Source organism: Spodoptera frugiperda, chromosome 2 (assembly GCF_023101765.2).
Source record: "Spodoptera frugiperda isolate SF20-4 chromosome 2, AGI-APGP_CSIRO_Sfru_2.0, whole genome shotgun sequence".
Lineage (NCBI taxonomy): Eukaryota > Metazoa > Arthropoda > Insecta > Lepidoptera > Noctuidae > Spodoptera > Spodoptera frugiperda.
The window spans coordinates 7153217-7175884 of NC_064213.1; the positions used below are offsets into that span (position 1 = coordinate 7153217).

At 36.8% G+C, this 22668-nt stretch overlaps 1 protein-coding gene across 5 annotated transcripts in view; it reads right to left on the reverse strand.

Annotated features, from left to right (window-relative positions):
• Window positions 1-2976: 2976 nt before the first annotated feature.
• LOC118268977 (uncharacterized) overlaps window positions 2977-22668 on the reverse strand; it is a 99460-nt gene continuing 79768 nt past the window's right edge. For 2 of the 5 annotated variants that reach the window (XR_004783074.2, XR_004783075.2), the window contains exons 4-7: window positions 6155-7569; window positions 5569-5688; window positions 4964-5018; window positions 2977-4819 (exon numbers count right to left, since the gene is read on the reverse strand). Coding sequence is in view for 3 of the 5 variants with exons in the window: in XM_035583831.2 (XP_035439724.1) it covers window positions 5579-5688; window positions 6155-7541 (1497 nt within the window). In the remaining 2 variants the exon portion in view is untranslated. The remainder of the gene's footprint in view (window positions 4820-4963; window positions 5019-5568; window positions 5689-6154; window positions 7570-22668) is intronic. The other 3 variants (XM_035583832.2, XM_035583831.2, XM_035583833.2) reach the window with 3 other exon arrangements.

The following is a 22668-nucleotide window of genomic DNA, read 5'->3' on the forward strand; positions in this document are numbered from 1 at the left end:
ATGTATACGGCTTTATTTAAAGCAAGTAAATTAACTTTTTAATTTCGAGAAAGAAGTTAATTAATTGCAGATTGAGCAGCCACCTGTTACGTTCAACTTAATTTGCTTCATCATTCTGGAGTTTATCTTAATTTTGGAAAATTATAATGTCGTATGGGGGACTGCCTCAAAATAGCAGAATCATCATCGCTTATTACTAGTAGACTATACATACATAACTGGTGAAAAGTAGATGTTCTACGTATAAGATCCGTTCACGTAGATATAAGACCTAGCAAGAAGGATCTGGAAATCATATTTTCAAAATATGTAGGCGTCTGTCAGTTAGTAAGCTAGCTACAGAAGTGATACCAACCCCTTGTCTAGAAGTCACTTCTGTCAGACAGTCAGGCATGTAGTATTTAGGCAAGAAGCCTTCATTGAAACTAAAATAGCATATAATGTACATACCAACCTGACAACATTAGAACAATTTGTTACTTTACATCCACTAAAACATCCTAATTGTCTACTTTGATGTTAGTGTTAAAAACTAATTTGGCTAGAGGCGAGGCTGAGATCGGGGGAGGTCGGCTAAGATCGGAAAAGGTCGGCAGGTCGGACTATCGTAAGTCAGATAATGTTTACTTAAGACCAACTTACCGAGCGCAGATAGTGCCTATCTTCAAGGATACTCGAACAAAAACAACGGCCGCAGGCGTTTATTGTTACAAGCCCCGTTCATTATACATAGTTATCTCTACTTTGTTATATTAATTTCGTGTTGTGGTTTTTGGGTCGAAACGGAGCAGTATAATGGTAATTCCCCATTATATTTAAGGTTATTTACCGCTGGTGTTCCTTCTTGTTGCGTAGATTAGTGGGTAATGAGGACTTGTTTACGCTGCTCGTTAATTCACAACGTTAATTAGCTGAACATTATTTTTTGATGAACTGACTGTTAGGTGTAGTGGTTTTTGTGGTCACTTCTAATTGGTCGTTTTGTGACTTTCTTGTTGTTTATGTACGTAACTTTTTACAGTTTTAGAAATAGTTGAATTAAGAGGGTTTAATTTTAAGCTATACCATACCTCTTTTTCCTGTATGTTGTTCAGCTCTAGTAACGAATCTCAGCAGCTGGAGTATGAATAGAAACTTCCTAAACCGTCACGTAAGACGAAAGCATACATACTCTTTAATCAATCTCATTTCGCTCACATTACTAGACATGCGTAGTACTAATATGATGTAAAGTAACACATTTCAGCCAAATCTGCCTTTGCTTATATCTTACTGATCAAATTATTGTCATAATTAAACGCACCATGTTTCTCGCTCACTAAATAAACACGCCTGTCATTTTCAGACATAACGTTCCATAATACAAACAATCCTCTTACAGATCCATAATAAAAGCAGCCACAATGGTATTTCAATTAAACAAACAAGATAAGTGTGCGGCTCGTATCCATGACAGACAATTATTAGGACCAACAAACGATACGGCAGAGCAAACAGATTTCCGTACATCCATCAAGGCACTAGCAATATGCCGTGTCAATATATACGACATTCATTCGATGCGAGGATCCAACGAACGCGAGCTTCACTGTGTGCTGCCTCTAATTTATCGAACCCAACATTCGTTCAAACAAACAATTCGAGACATGTAATGCCAGCCATCTGTATATCCGTATGGTATGCTCAAATCCCTGCACGCTATATTGATATTAATTGGACGACACAGAAACCGCTCGGATGGGACCAACAGCAGATTAATAAAGGACGAACTCGATTGTAGGAATTCCCTTTGTGAGTTTGTGATACAAACGTCAAATAAATCCAAATGAACGGAGGTATTTTAGGAGATTCTTTATATCTTTTAATTCACCTGATCAAATTGAATACTTTTGATTTATGTTCGGGCGTGGTGTGTGATTATAAAGTCAAATGAGACGAGTAACAATCGTGTTCGAGTACTCTCAAGAAATAATCGATGAGCCCTCAGCCGTGGATCCGACCAGCCTGATATTTTGTAAGTGGAGTAATTTTCTATTACATTGGTTAAAGTGGTCTTACTTCTGAGATAAGTGGTCTGGCTAGTTTAATCATTATTCACCGTGCTCTGGTAATAAGTTTCAGTATATTTATCGTCTTTTATATTGCTGGCAAGTTAATTAAGCAAGGACACAGTAGTCGCTCTGCGCTCGGAGCTTTTCAACGTGGAATTTCAGCGTTTTTTAAGTAGCATTTTCTGTAGTCAATGGTTTCTTAAAGCGATAGAGACATTCAAGTACTCGTCGTTTGTGACTTGACTCTGTAATTTCAATTGGATCGCTCTGTGAAATTATTTCTAGTTCAACGGGCGTCTAGTTTTAGCTTTATTTTACTGTGAAATTCGGTGACCTTTAATTTAATTATGAAAATTGATCCCTATTCAAATTCATTTAGCAAAGTCCTATACATAGGTAGGTATACCTTTCATGTTTCGCGATTTATTAAACAATCGTTTAACAAGCAGCTGTATATTGCATGTACTTCAACAAAGGGTATGTGTGCTCTGTTTTTTATTTTTATTGGCAATTAAACAATTAACCCGTCGAGAGGCACAAAGGAATGGGGGCTCCCCACTGTGCGGGGCGAAATTTTATACTCATTGAAGGCGTATTGTGGTGAATTTAGGGTTTGTTCTCTCTCCGGTTTGTGGGATGAAAGCTTTGGACTCGTGAATGATTCCCATAATATATTTCGAAAATAAGGCTGCCTCACAGCTGGGTACTGAGTGCATACGCAAATTAGGTCGCGCTCATGCACTATTGTATACATCTTAAGTACGTTTATTTAGCTTGTGAGCGTGTGAAATCCATGTTTCATTTATTCATTTTATGACAGTTTTAAATTTTGCACTTCGGTGTTCTTTTTTGTATGTTTTAATAAGACTTAAGTATCTTATTAGATCTTTGTTGCTATCTGCGAGTATGAAATAAAAACAACACATGTTTTTTTAAATTTATTTAATAAAAATCTCTTTTGACTTGAACACGATCACTAAATTACAGACAGTTAAAGAAATATTATTTCATGTAACATTGAGATTATTTTACGTCGTATCAGTCGAGCTTAGAATAATAATAGTTACACAGACTCCCTCACTGACTGATAAAATGAAAAATTTACATTATTACTAGTACTATTTACATTCCTCTTGTGATTGGTGGTAAATTATATTCTTAATTACTATGGTAGCGGTTCACTCTACGTCCTTAGTGTTGCTAGTATTTGCTGAGAATTTTACTTGTAAGAATGCCGTTTATGCAGCGAAATTACCTTTTAAATACGACAATTTCATAAGTAAAGACCTTAAATTTACGTTAAACCTAATTTTAAGTATACAGTATACTTGTTGAAAAACATGACATGACTCTGTATAATATTTATAAGTGCAGTAAATTACAGGAAGATAATTTTATGAACCAAACAACATGTGTGCATCGAGATCCTTATTACAAAATCACAAACAATTACTGGCAACATGTGGCGTAGAGTGAAAGCCGTTCAGTTTTATTTATGTTTGTAAATCAGCACGCATAGTAATTCCCATATGTCAAATCTGTACACGTAAAGCCGGTGCTCCATTTGAGACGCCTCGAGCTAAGCGGATGCCTCGAATACAAACGACGCCTCGCGCCGAGGTACGCAAATGTAATGGATCAACCACTTAATACCAAAATACTACTATAAAGGCATGTGTTCCAATCCAACACCGCGTTACACATACAAGAATGAATTACTATCATCACAATAAATATCCCACGAAACAAAACACGATATTTAATGATATTTTATTCAAATTCTTATTACGAGGACACTCAACTGTTTACGAGAAATGCATGTAAAATATAGTTAAAGCGTACGACTGTGACTGTATACATACATTTATTATCTATTTACATAAATTATAAACCAAATAGTGCACCATATTTTTCGCATGTATTTACAAAATATACAACTATCAACTAACAATTATTAACAATAGTTTTACCGAATGAGATAAACGTTTAAAACTTTTATGAAACAAATTAATTTACACATACTTGTATGTTGGAAATAAATAGATTGGACCTTACAATTCTTGTAGCTCGGGTCATGAAGTTATTTACACGGTCAGTAAATAACGCAGTGACAGATGTTCCAGTAATGTTATATCAAGCACCATGTTTTGGGCAAAGATCTGTAGCTTTTAGAGTTATAAATTTTCTTATATCGAATTACATTTATCTAATATTTTTGATATAGAAAAATCGCAGATAAACGCCAAACTGGTAGACAAAACTGAAGTATTAGCTAACATGGCAGCTTCATATCATTTACAAAATCGGTTTCAACTTTGTCAGCCTTTTCATGTACCTATTAACTACTAAAAATTGATAAGTAACAACAACGTAGTCATTACGTTTCTATGAAACGATCGTTATAACAATACGAATAATTAATTTAGGCGTTTCTATCACTTCGACGTATACTCTCCTCGCTTGTCCTACAGTAACATGTCAATGTCTGTTCACTATATTTACACTGGGTACACCTACGAACAGTTTGTCTTTGAGACTCGCTGAGGTGTCGACAATCTAATGGCGCCCGTAGTCGGGCTCAAATGGAATGTTTGTTCAGTGTGACACGATAGATTTAAGAAAAATATCTCCCGTGTTATGTGTTCAGCGTTGTCCTGCGGCGTTGAGGAGTCCCTCGGAGGAGTTGGAGGCGGGAATGCCGCGGGGGACTGGCCCCTCAGCTCTGTGCTAGGGAATCCAGCGGCACCACCAGTTTTCCGTTGGAGTAGCTGTAACAAAAATCGTCTATTGTAATATTGAACCGTGACCAGTCCGCAATTTAATTTTCTTTTGTTTATAAAGTCGAAACTAGTTGCTATGCATGTTTAAGTTAGGTCAATGAACGGAACAGTAAGTAATAAGTAGTTATTAACCTGTATGGTATAGTGGCTGTTCTGGATTTAGCTCTGCTTGGCCTACACGCGTCATCTGCAACCAAGACATTTCAATGTGAACGATTTTAAATGGTATGGTCTTCTTTGTAATGAGCGTTTGTCTTGGCGGATAAAATGGAAACTTTCCGCTTGTTCATAGTTTATATCGTATCGACGAGGTTTAATTAAGTGGTAGCGCACGCTATTGTCTCGACTCTTGCGGAACAATACTTATCTTAAGCCGAAGTTAGTAGAAGTAATATCTGCGATACCTTAATGAGGGAACTTTGTATCGACTTCGTTAATCGTTTCTGACCCGACCGATTCGATCTGTTCTACCTTTATCATTTTAAGTAGTTTTGTTTGTTTAAAATTACATTGTTAAGTGTACAATTGTGCTGTGTATTGGTATGAAATGAAAACAAAAAATAAAATAAAATAAAGTTAGATTCATGAGGTTCTCTAAGAGAGATAAGTTTTTGAATGGACGCGCCTTTGCCAATTAGTGGGTAATTAATATGCATTACTGGTAGAAAGTTATCAGTCGAGGGAGCCAGTGTACTTTCTGCCAGCAAAGTGACTAGTGTGTTGGCGGAGAGCCTTACCGTAGAGCGGCTAACATCGTTGTGAGAGGCACGCATCGCATTTGACGGGCTCGGCACGCCGCTTGCCCTGAGAGCCCTGCGAGCCGGACTTACGCCGGAAAGTGTACCTAACGAGCAGACCTGCAATGCAAAACGCCGCACCGTTAACAAAACAAACAACTAAACCAAAATGAAAACAACAAACACAGAGCCACGCGCGCGCGTCCATCTGAAAAACGCCTATGGGCGGACGAAAGCGGGCCAAAATAAAAAATAAAAGAAATGATGCTCTCAGAGTTTTCATGACTTGATACCGCTAGGATTCATTCACGTTTTATGGGAGAATGAAACTTTATGCATTTCTGTATTGGATTTATGTTTATACTACGTTGTGTGTCGTGGAACTTCCTAAGTGGCGTCGACGAATGTTTCGAGTATGTGCTTATGTTTCAAGTTTAGTTTGAGCTAAATACAGAAGTTATGAACTCATTATAAACTAAGACAATGCTAAGATTCTAAGGTAACTACAGACTTAAACGTTTACATGCTTTACTAGAAAATGAACAAATTAAATGATCTTACTAAGTAATGATAATCACAATCTTACCAGTTAATCCGGCTTTGTTGATGCTGTTAGAACTAGAGAAACCTGATATTTTCTTCCAGGCCTTTTTGTTCCAAAACCCGCTAGCTTTGGCATCTCCACAGCTGGAGCTACGTGGTGACGGTATGTCCTTGGGACATCGCAGGCCACACTCTTCAGCGCCGAGGATCCGCACGCCGGCTCCGCGCGTGCCGTACGCCACGGCAGGCAAATGCGGCACTGATCCCGTCGGTTTACGGCGCAAACTACCTACATAACTTGCCCCGCTACTGCTGCCACTAAACCCGCTGTCTAAGTCTGGTGGATTACAACTTGCCGGCGAGAGTAACTCGTCCGTCGGACCAACTCGCAACAATTCCTCGATATTGTCTCTGTCTTCTGCACGCTCGGAATCGGGAGATTCGCATTCCGGCATCAGCATCGCTTCTACACTAAGATTCAATTCGCCCAAAATTCGTTTGTGCCTCGATTCTACCCGACGAACTTCCTCCTCGACAACACTTCTATCTAAAGAAACTAGTGACTGACGCGGCGCGTACCGATGTTTGGGACACGTTCTAGAGCCATCTGTGATTTCTTCATAAATGTTCTCTTCGGTGCCATATCTAGTGACGTAGTTGTGTCGAGATGACCTATCTCGCGGTATGCCGCCTCTACCTCGCTGACGGTTTACTTTTCTTGATGACGAAGGCATTGATAGGTGGTGGTCGTAGTAAGCATAAGAGTAATCAACTGGTTCAAATCGTTCCATAGTTGCTGCAATATTGCTCCTGTTCCAAGTCTGAGGTGGAGGCTCTCTCGATAGATTGACTGCGGCGAGCCTCGCTGGAAGGATTTCATCCAGATCTCTGGCGCATCGTTCATCAAGTGACTGCGCACCATCATCTTCCTCGCGCCTGTGCTTCCTATGAGGTCGGCGTGATGTTTGTGAGCGTCCGTGTGCTCGGTCACAGTCTGATCCATGGCCATGATTGTAATCAGGTGTGTGGCTACGATTGTAATCAATAGGCCTGTGTTTGCAATCAAGCGTATGGTGATAATCAGGAGTGTGCCTCAGACTATAGCTGGAATTTCCCTCAAAATCTGAGCGATCATAAGAAGGGCTGTCATCAGCGTTGCTAGTATGAGCGTGAGGGCAATCGGCAGCGATGCCGGATTCTGAGGACGGGTAGTCGTGAACCTCTGCTGTGACGAACGACTGCTGTACGTGGTCGTCTGGTCGCGCGGGTTCTGATGTGGCATGACGGTGATGGGGGCGAGGTCGTGCGGTCTCGCGGCAGCTGGCGAAGGTCCGCTGCAGAGTCGGAGGGTGCGGGTAACGTCCACACCGACTGTCGTACACCGCCTCCCCGGGCTCGTCGGGGCTCGGCGGCGCGCTTCGTGATTCCATGGCTCATCCTCTCATATCCAATTAGTACCTGTAAAAAATGAACGAATATTAATATTTCTTGACGCAACATTAGGCATAAATATGAAATATTTTTCTTTTTAATAAAAGTCACGGACCGAGGACGGTAGCGGAGCCGAGGGCAATGAATCCGAAATTACGTGCTGCGTGATAAGGGTAGGGTAAGTGACGATCAACAGAGCAGCCGACGTCGATATATCATCATCAGTCGCCCGGGTAATAAATCGGGGACTTTGTGCCGTGTTTACATTTTGTATGGCAGATTTTTAGAAGCTTTGTTGTTTGGTGATACGCGGCGTAATGTAAGGTGTGCGAATTAAGAGTGACGTGGGTATATTAGAAGACAAATTCATAGTATAATAACATAACATTTGCTTGACGTGTGAATATAAATGTACAGACATTCATATTTCTCAATAAAATGCAAATAATGTATGACTTCATTGGATTTATTGCCCGCAAACACAGTAAACTATCATAACCGAATTCAAAAATCAGCATTTTTATTGCGTCTCGCTCGGATGTTATTGCACGAATTCCAGACCAATTTATTACTATAACGATAAGTGTCCGTGAACTAGTGGCAAGGGCGGGCGTCGGGACGCGACACCCTCGGTTTCCATGGCAACAGGGCCCCGCGGTTTATCGCGTCGCTTCCGCCCGATATTCCTTGCATCTAAATCATCATCAGTGTTGGGAAGCGGATCGTAAAGAGCCCGTTGACCGTCCATCCGCTATAATTTGTTACATAGTCCGCCATTGCATCGCTTGGGATTTGGGCTTGTATTGCCCAAACGACGTTCTGTGCCAAGCTTTCGGTATAACACAATTTTCGGGACGCTTTTGTGGCCACGTGGGCACAAAACATCGTTTCATTTTGTAATATTCTTTCCTTATACGAGTAGGTGCGATCGTCAACATGGTACACGGCAGAATGAAAAATATTTTTTACATAAATAACGAATTTCACTGTCGATGTGGAATTATATTTGGTGACAGAACGATACATTACGATTGCGTTCCCATACGCCGCTTTGTAAGCACATTTTTAGCTCCCCCTTTCAACTTCCCCTAAGCTTTAAGAATATATTACGTTTTGTGAGGGTTAAAAAATCATGCAATGTACATAACAGCGTCGTAATTGCAATAAAATTTATTAATGTAACTCGGTATAACTGACACTAATTGCCGACTTTAATTTATGGGGATTAAAAATGTCCATTAAAACGTGGCACGTACACTTAAACAGTAACATAGTATGTATATTACGGAACTAATATAGCATCATATTTTTAGGTTATTTTGTGAGATTTAGTAGCGCTTTACATAATAACTAATGCCCACATTGGAGTAGGTAAGTAGACCAAGTAATGAGGTATCTATAATGCACAATTTTCTCTATTTTTTTTAATAATTGTTAAAGACCTCATTAACTTTAGACAAACGCAAATCTAAGTCTAACAATACAACGGTTTCTAACAATCCATAGCTGAAATACATATTCTTTTATACCAAGATCCAAGGTCAATGTACTTACATTGAAACAAAATGATACCTACACCTAGAATTCAGTTAGAAAGAGACAGAACACTGATATTAAAATCAAATAAGCACTAGCTACGCCGTACCTAACCAAAGTAATAATTTTGCTGCATTAGAGTAATCACCATCCATCAGGAGGCGATAAAATAATAAGTGTTTTCATTTTCTATGCACCCCACACCAGCCATCATTATAAATAATAAGTTTTTTGTGTACAGTGGACTCATGTGTTCCCTACGATCACAATAATAGTAATCTTAACAAATTACTTCCTATCACCTAAGCCATAAGGTCCCTTTTCCTAGTTTAAAAAGATCGTTCATATTAATCGGTGTCTGTCCTTTTTTTTCTACTAGAGACGGTGTTATGTGGTATTGACAAATTGTTGATTAATATGAAATGTGATGTTTTTACGCGATTAGGATTGCATTCGTTTTAGATTTTTGTTGATAAAGTGTGTTTGAAAAAATATGGTGTTTTCTTTCTAAAGAGCTTAGTGGGAGTTTACTTTTGGGGTACATTTTGAAGTAACTTGTAAATGTAAGGTGTCAAGTATGATGTTTAATAATTTTATTCCTAACAAGACGACATTTTTCATATGGTATAAACCGGTAAACGGGCAAATGGTAAGCAATCGCCGCCTCTCATGGATACCCGAAACATCAGGGGCGTTATAAGTGCATTGCCAGTTTATGGGGGTTAGGAATTTAAGGAATGTTGGCGAATCGGAGATTGGAAGGATTGGGAATGGGGTATTTATTATGATTATATCTAAATGGATACATAATAAATATATGCAACACTTTTACAACATTACAGCAAGAAAAAGGTACATAAACTAGAAACAAATGATTCTACTTTCTTTAAAAAACATCAACAATTTTTGTCTTAACATTGCAGCAACTTCTAGAAAATTCCAGTTCGTTGCACTGAGGGCTAATTGTTTATGTATCAAATAGCGTCGCAGTGTAGTCTGGTGACTCAATACTTAGGTGACGACCTAATGAAAGCTTGTCACGTTCCAATTTGTCGCTAACTAACTACTCTATGATTGACTGGCTTGGTTTATGGTGGTGTTATTACACAATTTAGATTTTAAATAGTCATATTAGTTAATTGGTGTAGTAGCACGGAGTCTGGAATTGTGTCCAGCATATGGCAATAGGTGGTAAGCAATCGCCACCGCCCATGGACATCCAAGTGCGTTGTCTTTGCGGGTTAGGAATTTAAGGATTGTTGAGGAATCGTGGATTGGGAAGATTGAGAAGGGGGGTAATTTGGTATCCGGTAACCTCATTCAGCTCACTTAACGAAACACAACACAAGCGTTGTTTCACGTCGTTTTTCTGTGAGGCCGTGGTATCATTCAGGTCGAGCCGGCCCATTGGTGCCGAAGCATGGTTCTCTCACACTTAATGTATTGCACAGTCCCGTAATTTGCACCTCTGCCTACCCTTTGGGGACAAAAGGCATGACGATACTTTTTTAATTACTGTAGTTGTTAACAGATATGAACATACTCCGAGATAGTTTGTAGGCGTTCAGACATAATAAATATCCTTCATAATCAGAAAATTTTGAAAGTTTAGAAAAATAATTTCAATTTCTGATTTTTTATCTAAATACCATACTCGACACGTCGGTTGAATTCTAGAACCCGTGTTCGAACAACGAAATAGTTTAAAATTGAAATTCTATACGCTTTTTGTAGCTATCAGTGTCAGCGTGATAAGAATTTGTCCCAAAAATGTTTCGATATTTATATCTTCGCGCCAGATGTCACGTACTGTCACAGATAGATCACGTTTTACTTATTTATTTAAGGAAACCATTTTTAAAGTAAGCAAATACTGTGGTATATATTTTTTTTTGGGGAACTATTTTGATTGATAGGTGACACTGTTTATCAATATGTATGTATGTGGGGCTAGAAATTACTTAAAATTATTAGTTTTATAAGGTAAGGTAAGTGTTATATTTTTGTGTGACATCTACACTAACAGATAAATAAAATTGGATTTGTTTATAACATTGAAACAACCATATACTATACATACTGACAGCAAAATACTTTTTTACAGTTTTTGTCTGTCTGTCTGTTCGTTCTGTCTAATCTCTGAAATGGCTGTACACATTTTGTCGGTACTTTTATTGGTAGGTAGCTAATGTACCAAGTTGCGAAATCATGGCGGTAATACTGTTACGAGCCAAGCTGCATCCATCAGCTAAATGCTTGTATACTAATTTAAAACTTTCTTCCCAGTTAGTCATACCTTATCTGTATCTAACCTAACATAACAATTCGTTCAATAGTTTCAGCGTTATTGGCCGACAAACAAGCACATGTAAAAATATGGAACAGGAAAGTGTTTCGAATATGTTCGTTATGCATCGAAATAAAATTATTATCTGTAGTAAAGGCAGCCGCTGTGGTTTGCTAACCAATTAAAATTTTATCCATCGATACATTGCTGGGTTAATTTTATAAGTTGGGTAAGTTCACTGTTCTGTTTTAATTTATAGGAACTATGGTAAATGTTTTAAGTATTCATGGAGTATTTGTGGTACCTAACAGTCAACCATAGGGTAGTGCAGAGAAATGAAGCGGATTGATGCTATATAACTATACTATTATTGCTTTGTTAGTAAATGTCTATTTAGTTTAACAGTTTCTGTATGAATGACGGCTGACGCAAGGTTGGATTTATAAAAGGCCTAGTTGTCAAGCAGCTTTACCTGTATTACTGGGATTAAAATTTGCCTATGCGTTATTCTAGACTATATTCAGTATATAATTTATATCTGTTGGTGGACATTAATGTCCACCTATGTCTAAAGCCTCTGCCTACCTCTATTTTCGGGGATAAAAGGCGTGGCATTGCATCTATATCTGTGTCAAGTATTCTCTACCTAAATCCGGTCAGTAGTTTTTGTATGATAGCGAAACAAACATAGTTACAAACTTTCATATTTACAATTTGTATTGTATGATCAGTAGAATTTTACGTTTGTTGCTTTCAATTCCATGGAAGATACTATGATATTCTAATAAGTCAACAAAAGGTCAATGAAAAAGGACGACTAATATCACTTCTGAAAATTCAACTCGCATCTGACTATCGAGGATAAAATTATAAAATTAACACTCAAATAAATCTTACTACTACTATCGAATTCAAAGAAGATACTAAACAAATTTATGCAATACATTAAACTTAAATTGAACTGAATCTTATTACCCGAAACTTTTAGCAATAGCTACTCCTAAAGAAAAGAAAAACAGCTATTTAATTCTACCTAAAGTCGTTTATAATCGCATTGGTGCCGGTGCAATGAAATCTAAGACGTGTCTTAAAAACAACGCCGTAAATTGCATTTAAAATACTCGTTAAACCGATTTTATTAAGTGCTCTACAAAGATCATAAATATTAAGACAATACGAGTTCTCGACAGATGTTTTAGTTGGGTTTTATGTTATATCTAGTAACTATTAATATGTTTATTTTGCTTGTTAAATATTGTTCTAGAAAGTTTGGAGCTAATAAGCAGATTAGTACCTCATATCTATGCGTTTAGAGCTTCTTTTAATAACTTAAAATATATTTTAAGACTTAATTCTCTTAGTTTAAAGTATAAAATGTAGTCTAAGAAAGTACTGTAAACTTATAATAATAGTGTTTATGTTTATCAGAGCTCTAAGATTTGAGCTTTCACCAATAAATACACGAGTCAACAGCCCAAATGGATATTTACATGTTAGTACAAGAAAGCTATTACACTGAACGTAGTTGTTCACATTTGAATACCAAACGAGCGGCCATTTTCGCGACAATTCTGTTATTTTATTTACTCTTTAGTCTTCACCCAGAGACGGAATTTGGGAAATAAATAACAAAAGGAAAGTTTAGTTAAAAGTCGAAATGAGGGAAAGCCGAGATAAGAACGAAGCCGATTGGCTCGCCGAGACTCCATTAATAAAGATAATGACACTTAAGTCTTGTCTATTAATAGTCACTAATCCAAGATTTTCGTTTGTAATTCTGATACCAATGTTTATTATATTAATTACTGGCACACTTCAATGAATACTGAATAAATTAGAGACGTTGGGAAAGCTACTAATTTATTTTTATCGTGTGCGTAAATTCCACGTGGGTGATTTTAATTTCTTCCTGTTCCCCCACGCTCTAATTAAAGTCGAATTTAGGAGATTTTACGAGAAAATATACAGATAAATAATACATAATATGTGAATCCATAAAAGATATATGATTGGTTGGTCATGAATAAGTCTACTCGTATTTATCTAATTAGGTCCAAGCTTTTCATTCGCAGTCTTGTTCGTGTGGTCAAAGGCAAAAAATGTTGGCTTTTAATTATCTTTCAGACATTTTTCTGTGATTGTGAATCAATTTCGTATTATATAATAGGGCACAGGACCTAACGATTTTTTACCTCATAGAATTAAACAAGATGTAAAGAATAGACCTGAAAGTTAGCCACATGCAGTTTTATTTACTTTGCGGTGTATACAATTACATATTAATCTATTCATTTAGCTGTTTAATTTATTATTTTATTGTATATAGCTGGTAAACGAGCCGACGGATCACCTGGTGGTGAGCAATCGCCGCCACCTATTCACACCCGAAGATTGGGAAGGTGCTAATTGGGTTTTAGGTAACCTCACTCACAAAACGCAAGCGTTGTTTCTCGTCGATTTTCTGCATCACTCCTATCGTGCCGAAGCATGACTCTCCCACAATTCGGTGCGGTGTAAATACATAATTACATTATGTCCATACATTTAACCATTTAATTCAGTCTCCATGTAATAACACAGATTAGGGCCTATCCTTGGAAACTATTACTTACAAATGTTATAGAGAACGGTTAATTCCTCTGCCTATCGGGTTTATGCGACACTCAACGCAGAACGGTTTAACTGCTCTTTGAGAGAGATCTTCACGTTTTATCGTCAAGAAAGTAGTTAATAAAATGTGCGAAAATATCTTTGCAAGACGTAACTATTCACAGTTTATTCGACTACTAATGTTGCCCTAAAGTAAGTTATAGTTATTGTGAGATTGAGTTCGTTTCTTGTTTTAGTATTTTGTTTTGGTTTTGGAGATGCCGTTGTTGTCAGCAGTTTGTGTTGACTGCTGACTGTGTAATTCTGGGTTGCTGTTATTATTGGATTTTACAAGTTCAAGATTAGTTGAGTCTAGTTTTATACGTGGTTTACGATGATAGGTCTTATTTAGTACGTTAGGGACTTAAGTAGGTACCTAAAGCATTGAATGTTTTCATGTCTACCTCCTTCTAATATCTCCTATCCCTTTAGTGGATGTAATTGACGAAAATAATCTATTTGAGTTTGATGTCTCTTGTTTTGACTTTTTCATTACCCTGATCATTTATATTTTGATCTAAACGTGTTAAAGTATGAAACAAATCCAAAATATAAATTTAGTCATCAATGCCGCAAGTAAAAATTATTGGCAGTACATAAATGTGTTTAAGTCAAAATAAAATTGATGTAATAAAAAAAAGAAATGTCAAATTGAAAAATTGGGGAACGGCCAAGTAACTTTTACTGAAAAAAAAACTCTCGTAATACTAGCTATTTCTTAATATACGAAATAAAGAATAATTGTTTCTTAAAAACTCAAGTAGTTGAATTTAAGCAACTTTTACTGATTAATTCTCGAAGAAGCAAGCTCAGGTAATTTTAGTAAATTAATTATTCAGATTCTCGTTGTTCTTGTTATTTAAATTGAATCTGTTTTAATGTAAATATATGTTGTTACGTATAATGTAACAAGAGTTTTTGTGGTAATAAATTAACTCTAGTAAAATGTTTCGTTTAGACTTTTTCCGCCGCCACGCTTGTCTGGCTCCTGTGGTTTTTGCAAGGAGTAAAACTTTCTGGTAAAAGGTTCGCCATTTTTAAATAAAATTATATCGCTTTAGGTAGCGGTCGCTAATGTGACCACGCTGAATACGGTACTTCTTTGCTACGTTCGATTTTTAAAATATAAAAAAAAAATGTAGAAGCAAAAAGGTTTTTCTCTGTATTTAATTTATATTTTCGATTTTCAAATTCCGAATTCAATGAAACAGTAATAAAATATTGCTTTAAATAAATGTTTTCACATTCAGAATAATACAAATGCATTTATACTGTAAATAAAGTATTTTCTACCTAAATTCAAATGAGTATAGGTATATAAACCTGAGATCCGTAAGTATTTCATTCTGTGGCATCGGTTACGGTCCAAAGTAAAGGCAATGCATAAATATTTCCATAAATAGGTACACTTTTGTAAAACAACACCGCTGACAACTACGATAATATGTTAACAAAACACGGATACATAAAAACACAAATTCCCACAAAATGTACGGTCGTATGTTAATCTACGCCGAACACATAACACAAAATCATGACAAGAAAATTTAAATTTTGGAATCATACCTCAGACAGAGGGCTACACAAATCGGGCGCGTTCAGAAGTTTTAACAAAATTTTCCGTACAGCTACATCCTTAATTCCACGCATTCACGATCCATCAGCAGGTCGGGTGGCTCGTTAAAATTCAGTAAAGCTAAGAACACATTACAAACGAATAGGCTCACTTCGTCTTAACAATTATCCTCGAGTTTATACACGCTTTGCAACCAAAATTAGGGACGCGCGTCACCCCCGATATGTAAGAGAAGCCATTATATTTGTTCAACGAAATTGGCTGTGTAATTATTGTAATAAAGTAACTTCAAAACTCTAGTTCACGGTTGATTTAAATTTTGTCTTGTTTGAACATGATCCCGCAACTTGTGTAGGTACACAGCGGGATGGAGACACCCACGTACAAAGGCTTTAATATATTTAGTGTTGGGAGCTGTACACTCAATCTTTTAACTTTAATGAATATATGGTTTTATACGATCTCTAGATATGTTAAGATTTTAAAGGATTTTCTTTTGATATTTTACTTTAAACTTGTCGATTATACTAGTATTAGAACTCGAAACAGGATATAGATATGTGTTAGTGCCCATGTCAGTTTAAAAACTTATATTGACTATTACATTTCTAGTAAGTTCAACAGTCAACATTGGTAAATAAGTAGTGATTTGTGAACTCCCTAATAATTATAGTCACACGAAAATGCAAGCAAACATGTCATTCGACAACAGATTTGAGCAATTAGAATTTCGAAATTATATTTTCGACGTTTAACATCAAACATTGCTTAACATATTTCGCTGCCAAAATTCTAATGGAGCTATAGAATTGTCAGTAGCCATGTAAACACATATATGGTATGGTAGCCAACACAAACATCTTAGAGAAAGGGAGTTTAAGAGCTAAGTTTACATGAAGGTAACTGTGGAATATATTAGCATTAAAGTAAGGAAAGATATTTGCTCTCAACACGTTATTATTGTACGTGGCTTCAAGTGATATTCTCGAGTTGCAGTTTTCATAACACCCAAGAGAATATGGATATCCTAGCGGTCTCTCTCACGTAGAATTAGAGGTTATGTAAAAGTTTCTAGTCTGAATTCTGGGTTATTTTTAGCTTAAGTATACGTGCAGAAGTTTTAGGTGAGTCCCACGGTTATACATTATTTACCAATTTAAAAGTGAGCCATCATAATTTTCAGTATAGACATAGCAGCTGATTCCAATTTGGATAATTTCTTAATAGATGTCAACCTTATTATTTCCTAAAAAAACAACGTGACGTAGGGGGAAGGGGTAGTTATGGCACGTAATGCCGCTATACCTGTACACCCACTTTTCACCATTTGTGTTATAAGTCCCATGTAATAGAGGGTGAGCCTATTGCCATAACATCTGGGCACAATTCCAGACTCCGTGCTATTACTGAGAAATTTTCGAAAAACCGAAAAAAGCCCATTAATTCTTTGCCCGACCCGTCCTTTTGTCCGGCAGTCGCACTCGACCAACGAGGCAGTCATTTACTCAAAAAGGACTATAATCTAAAAAACATAATCTAGAAATCCACTAATCCGCTAAACTATACAAAACTGCAGCCACGACAACCTCAGCAAAATCTTTTCGTTTTAAAAATAGTTTTTCAAAAGATTTTATATCACGTCTCGGATTATGAAATCGTCCATTTATTTTACGGCAAGATTTTCCTGAGGTGGGACGCGACTACCTCCAATATTGCTTCATCCCCGAGCTTCCCAATAACACATTTTTAAGGATTTGTGTCAGGATCATTTTATATGTAAGGGAAAATATTTCCGAAGCTCAACGATGAAATTAAGCTTTACAAAATCTGTCTCTCATCTTTAACATTAAATATGTATTGAGTGAATGTTACCGCGATTATCGTCTCCCTTTTGAGAATTACAACGTTTATTCTCCACTAAACGATATTAAATGTCAGTAAAATATATTATTATACCCACAATCAATTCAATAAACGTTCTAATCTGATTTTCACATTGAACCACGAATCAAATTGTATTGTTTGTAGTTTATGCTGGGAATTTAATTCTAAACTATTCATTGTACTATTTGTATTGTTGTCAGTTAATTGTATGTTCCAGCCCTGTGCCCAGACTATCGTAACACTACACGCAGACTAATTTACTTACAAGAATAGCCCGACTAAGTGTAGCAGGCTCGGATTTAAATAATCTGATTGCCAAAGCGTTTCAATGTGTATCCAATGGAATACCACTAAATCTGAGGGCATTTCTAAGTGAAAATTTGCCGTCAGCTCTAAGGAAACGAGCCGGCGAATTGGCTACCAGCCTATAAAACGTAATGTCACATTCATTTGCAATTCAAGAGTCCTCAGTCTGTATTATGCCTAATAAAATTTACATATTTAAATTAAACTGAGAAATAACAAGACATTGAAACCATCATGGCGCTTAGATTGCATGGACGTTTGTTTATTTTTAAATACACATAAGCATAAAGTTTCTTTTTGCCCAATATTATGTTGCAATAGTAAAGCGTGTTCCAAATTAAACAATTTTATAAATTTGAACAAGAAAAGCAAACACGTATCTGTTTAACCCTTAAAAATGGTGAAGTTACGTTACATAGCTTCATATCTTTGAGTTTTCACGACATTTTAATTTGAGTCACGATAAACAAACCGAGTGTCGTGGCCGCGGCTGTGTGAACTCACGCCCTGAATAAATTAGTTTGCGCTTCGGATGAGTACTAACTCAAACAGCTGACTGAAAATACTAATGTTATAGTAAAGTCTACTTTGCTGACGTTGGATGGATCAAATCAGCATTTTGCTGGAGGTGCAAAAAGGGGTCATTACCCCGACAGCTTGCATAGCACACAGAGATAATTAATCCAGTATTAGTCACCACGAATGCCTGGCATTCGATATGTCTCAGATACGTCGGTGGTCACGCCTCACTTGACAGATGAAGATGTCTAATGACGTTATCTTGGTACACGTAACATGTAGAGAACTGACTAGTTCATTCAGTTGTAAATGTGAGGAATTCAGCATAATCTTGCCAGACCTGTTATAAATCAGAATGAAGCCTACGCAGTGTCCAATTGCCGACAGGGATATTCATGACTAGGGCTCAACTCGCGGCTGTGCCTATAATACTGTAATAAAAACTTTATGCGTTATTCTAGAGCTAGAGCAAGACCATGGTCTATATGAGTGCAAAATCCTATCTTAATCCGCTTAGCAGTTTTGGAGTTACGGAACAACAAACATGCTTCTAGATGGTTCTGTAAGAGTACTCTATGTATGTATGCTTATAATAGATTAACCTATAAACAAACTCTTCTGATTCATATATAAATTGATCCTTTACAATTTGGTCTATATCAACGCTGTGATTGAAATGTGATATGTGAGGGCATTAAAAATGATTCACACGTCCGATATAAAACAGCTTTCATGCTATGAGTGCGCATCATAAGAGATAAGTGACGTCACAGGCTGGCGACCTTTGACATCAATCAGTTGGCGCAATGATAATGAAGATAGTTACTCTCTGATATTTGCATTTTATCGTACATGCCATACGAAATGCAATCTAATTGATTTGTCATTTAAGGTCTGTTTTGGATTGAATTCTGTTTGTGTCACTAGATAATTAAATTAGGTATGTAGAGGTTTTTCTAGTAGGTACACGATATTGGTTTCATGTAACCGAGATTTTGGTCTCTAACGTACATTAAAGAGTACTTTGATACATAGAAAGTGAGGCCGTACTAAGTCTGTCTTTCAATCTGTTGGGACACGTAATGAGCAGTAGTATTTTCAATAATAAACCGTAATTTAAGTCGTAAACCGTTGACATTGCTCTAAGTAAAAAACATCAGAATTAACAAGAACTAATTTGGAGCCTGGCCTTGACTACCTAGGTTTAATTTTTGCGTCCCTCAGCGCGAACTAATTACATGAAAATTCCTTAGCATAATGTTAAGCTTTATCTTTGTTATTAAATATTTAGAAGCTTGCTATGTTTACAAATAAAAGCAAATGTTACTGAAACTTATCTCTCTAATCGTTTTCAGCTTTAGCAGCCAGCCTATCTACTTGATATATAACAGCTATTATAACGTTTTGCCCGATAAGCGATATGTTGAAATATATTGCCCAATCTTCCGCTGCTTTCGAGAAAAACACCATTCATGTTTCATAAATAGGTTAACATTGAAAGTTATCGAAGAAAAAAATTGTCTAACGCCCCAATGCGTTGATAAAATATTTTAAAACATATTAAATTGAAAAATATGGTGACACTTTATTGCTTATAATTTGGACGCAAAGAAAAGATTGTACCGAATAGACTTTCGACATAATACGGAACTGATGAAACACGTTTATAGTAGTTTAGTTTTGTTGTATAGTTGTTGTAGGTTTTACAACAAAACGAACAATTCAATGAAATGTCGAGAACTAAACAGTATTCGGTATAAAATTGTAAAGAAAATGCGATGGCAGGCAAATAAAATGGTCATGAAAGTATGGTAGTAAAAGACAGGTCATAATTTTACAGAAGTTTACGACCCAATTACGAAATAGTGTGATGAGGCCTCGGTTTATTGCAGTGCTATCGGCGGCGGTGTGGCGGCGCGTACCCCCGTGTGTACTTACCTGATACCGTTAATTTTAAGTGCATGCGACACTAGGTGAAAGTCCACAGGTATCATAACTTATACAGATACACCAGTAAAGATAACAGAAACTCCCCATTCACTGAAGCACCTACTTTAATTATTATGAATCAACAAGGACATAATAAGCTTATCCCCCTTAAGTTATATAAAATTAACTCTTAACCAACTTTCATAAACCCGTTCCAAGTTAAATCTGATAAACACGAATTAATAACCAACCAACACGGTAGTGAGTTAATTTCATTTTTATGACACAATTAAACTTAAGATTTTATTAATTAGTCGATTTTTTGAGTCAATTAACAATCGAGTGTTTTTATTTTTATTGGTGGCTGGGCTCGACCGAAATGAGTCAATTTGGACACTTTAAAATTTTATAAAAGCCATAAAGTTTGGACAAAACAAACAATATAAATAAACATGAGCGTTCTAAATTCGAAACGTAATTAGTGTAATGGAGCCGGTGAATCCGGGTTGTATTTTAAAAGCAGTAAAACCGTGGGGGCGGTCGCCATCGGCCGCCAGCGCCGGCCGGGAGTGGTCGGCGGTGGTCGGTGACATTCGCTTTTACACTGCAAGTCACGTGGACTAATGAATCCACTCACCTTCACGTCCGAACCCACCTTTGTACATAATTTAATCAATCTGTTTATTTTGACACTTTACAAATTAAGCGGTGATGCTTCACGGGCTGATTAAACGTCACAGTGACAGCTTCTAAACATTTTATGCTTGCCTCAAATGAAATTAATAATTGACTCGTACTTGCTAACAAACAGAACGGAGACGAAAAATCGAATCAAGTGACGTAGCTGTTTGGGTTTTCGTCGATAATATTTCCGGGGGGAGACGTAGATCCACACAGAAGTTGTTCGTCATTCATGGATCAACGAAAGGGTCGCAGTAACCTCTTTTCGCGTAGTTTGGACATAAAAAATGTTATCAGTGGAGCTAGGGAGGCATGCAAGTCATGAAAACAATCAAATAAATCCTCAAACGGGGTAAATGTTTATGTGTGGAGAATTTATTACGGGACTGTGGGTTTGTAATAAAACTGTGATAACGATCGCTATAAATAAATGACCGTTTAGATTATTAAATGCAATTAAAAATAATGTTTCTGGTTATTTGGTGATGGATGGCGTTTTAATTTTTTTAATTTAGATTGAGATATGTTATCTTGGTTTTGGTACAGTTCAGATAGTTTAACGTTCAGTGTAGAGTAGCTTAAAGTTGTCATTTAGAAAATGTGTGTAGAAAAAGCAACATACCCGAATGGCACGCGATACTTATGAAAACAAAGGGTAAGGCTGTAAGCGTTACTGCCATTACGGCAGGGGTTCCCAACCTTTTTCTGGCCAAGGCCCACTTTTATATTTTTTGTTAAATTAGAGGTCACCATTACTATTACCATATGGTCCTGTAATCTGATTTTCTCAGTTACTCACAAAAATAGTGACTTTTGGATTATTGACATCAGTTGCTCCTCTCAAATTAACTCAAATTAACTTATATCAAAGGAGATAACCTCCTTTAATATAAGTTAATTTGCTTTAACTGTGGTATTTATTGGACAGAGGTATAGTCATGTGCATTTGATTTTTATTTGTCAATATATGACAATAAGCTCACCACCATGACGCTTACAACAAAAATTGTGAAAAATGGGTGTACATTGTACAGTGGCATTATGTGCCATAATGTGCACCTCTGCCTACACCTTCGGGAATAAAAGGCGTGAAAATATACGAAAAAAATATGTGTATTTGTTTTTTATTTGTCAATATATGACAATAAGCTCATCACCATGACGCTTACAACATGAATTGTCAAAAGTGTGTGTACATTGTACAATGGCATTACGTGCCATAATGTGCACCTATGCATACCCCTTCAGGGATAAAAGATGGACGATATTTAAAAAAAAATCGCGCTCCATTTTTTATCTCTTATTAAGTATCTTCTGCGGACAAGTAACAACCCTCGGACCACAGGTTGGGAACCACTGTACAACGGTATAGTAGTCGACTCCCAACACAATGCAAGTCACTAAACTAATGAACGCCCAGTTTTTAGTCTCACACGTGAATTTGCAATCTCCCCTCTGCATATGAAGTTTAAAGTAATGGTTTCGTGGAAAATTTTACGGGTCGACATGGGTAGGTAGGGGGCAAGGGGGGGTGTTCAAGTAATGACTGTAAGAATAGGAGAGCACGTACACAAACTACAGTTGCAACCATTACGAATGACAAATTTACTTTCGTAGAATGCGAGCCGTTTGGAAGTTTCTGATGAAGTATTCTGTTGTAGTGATTGGTTGCTCTACTGTGAATACGTGAGTTTTGAAATTGTGAATGTAATGTTAAGGAACGATAAATACATTTATTGATCAGTCGTAATTGCACTAT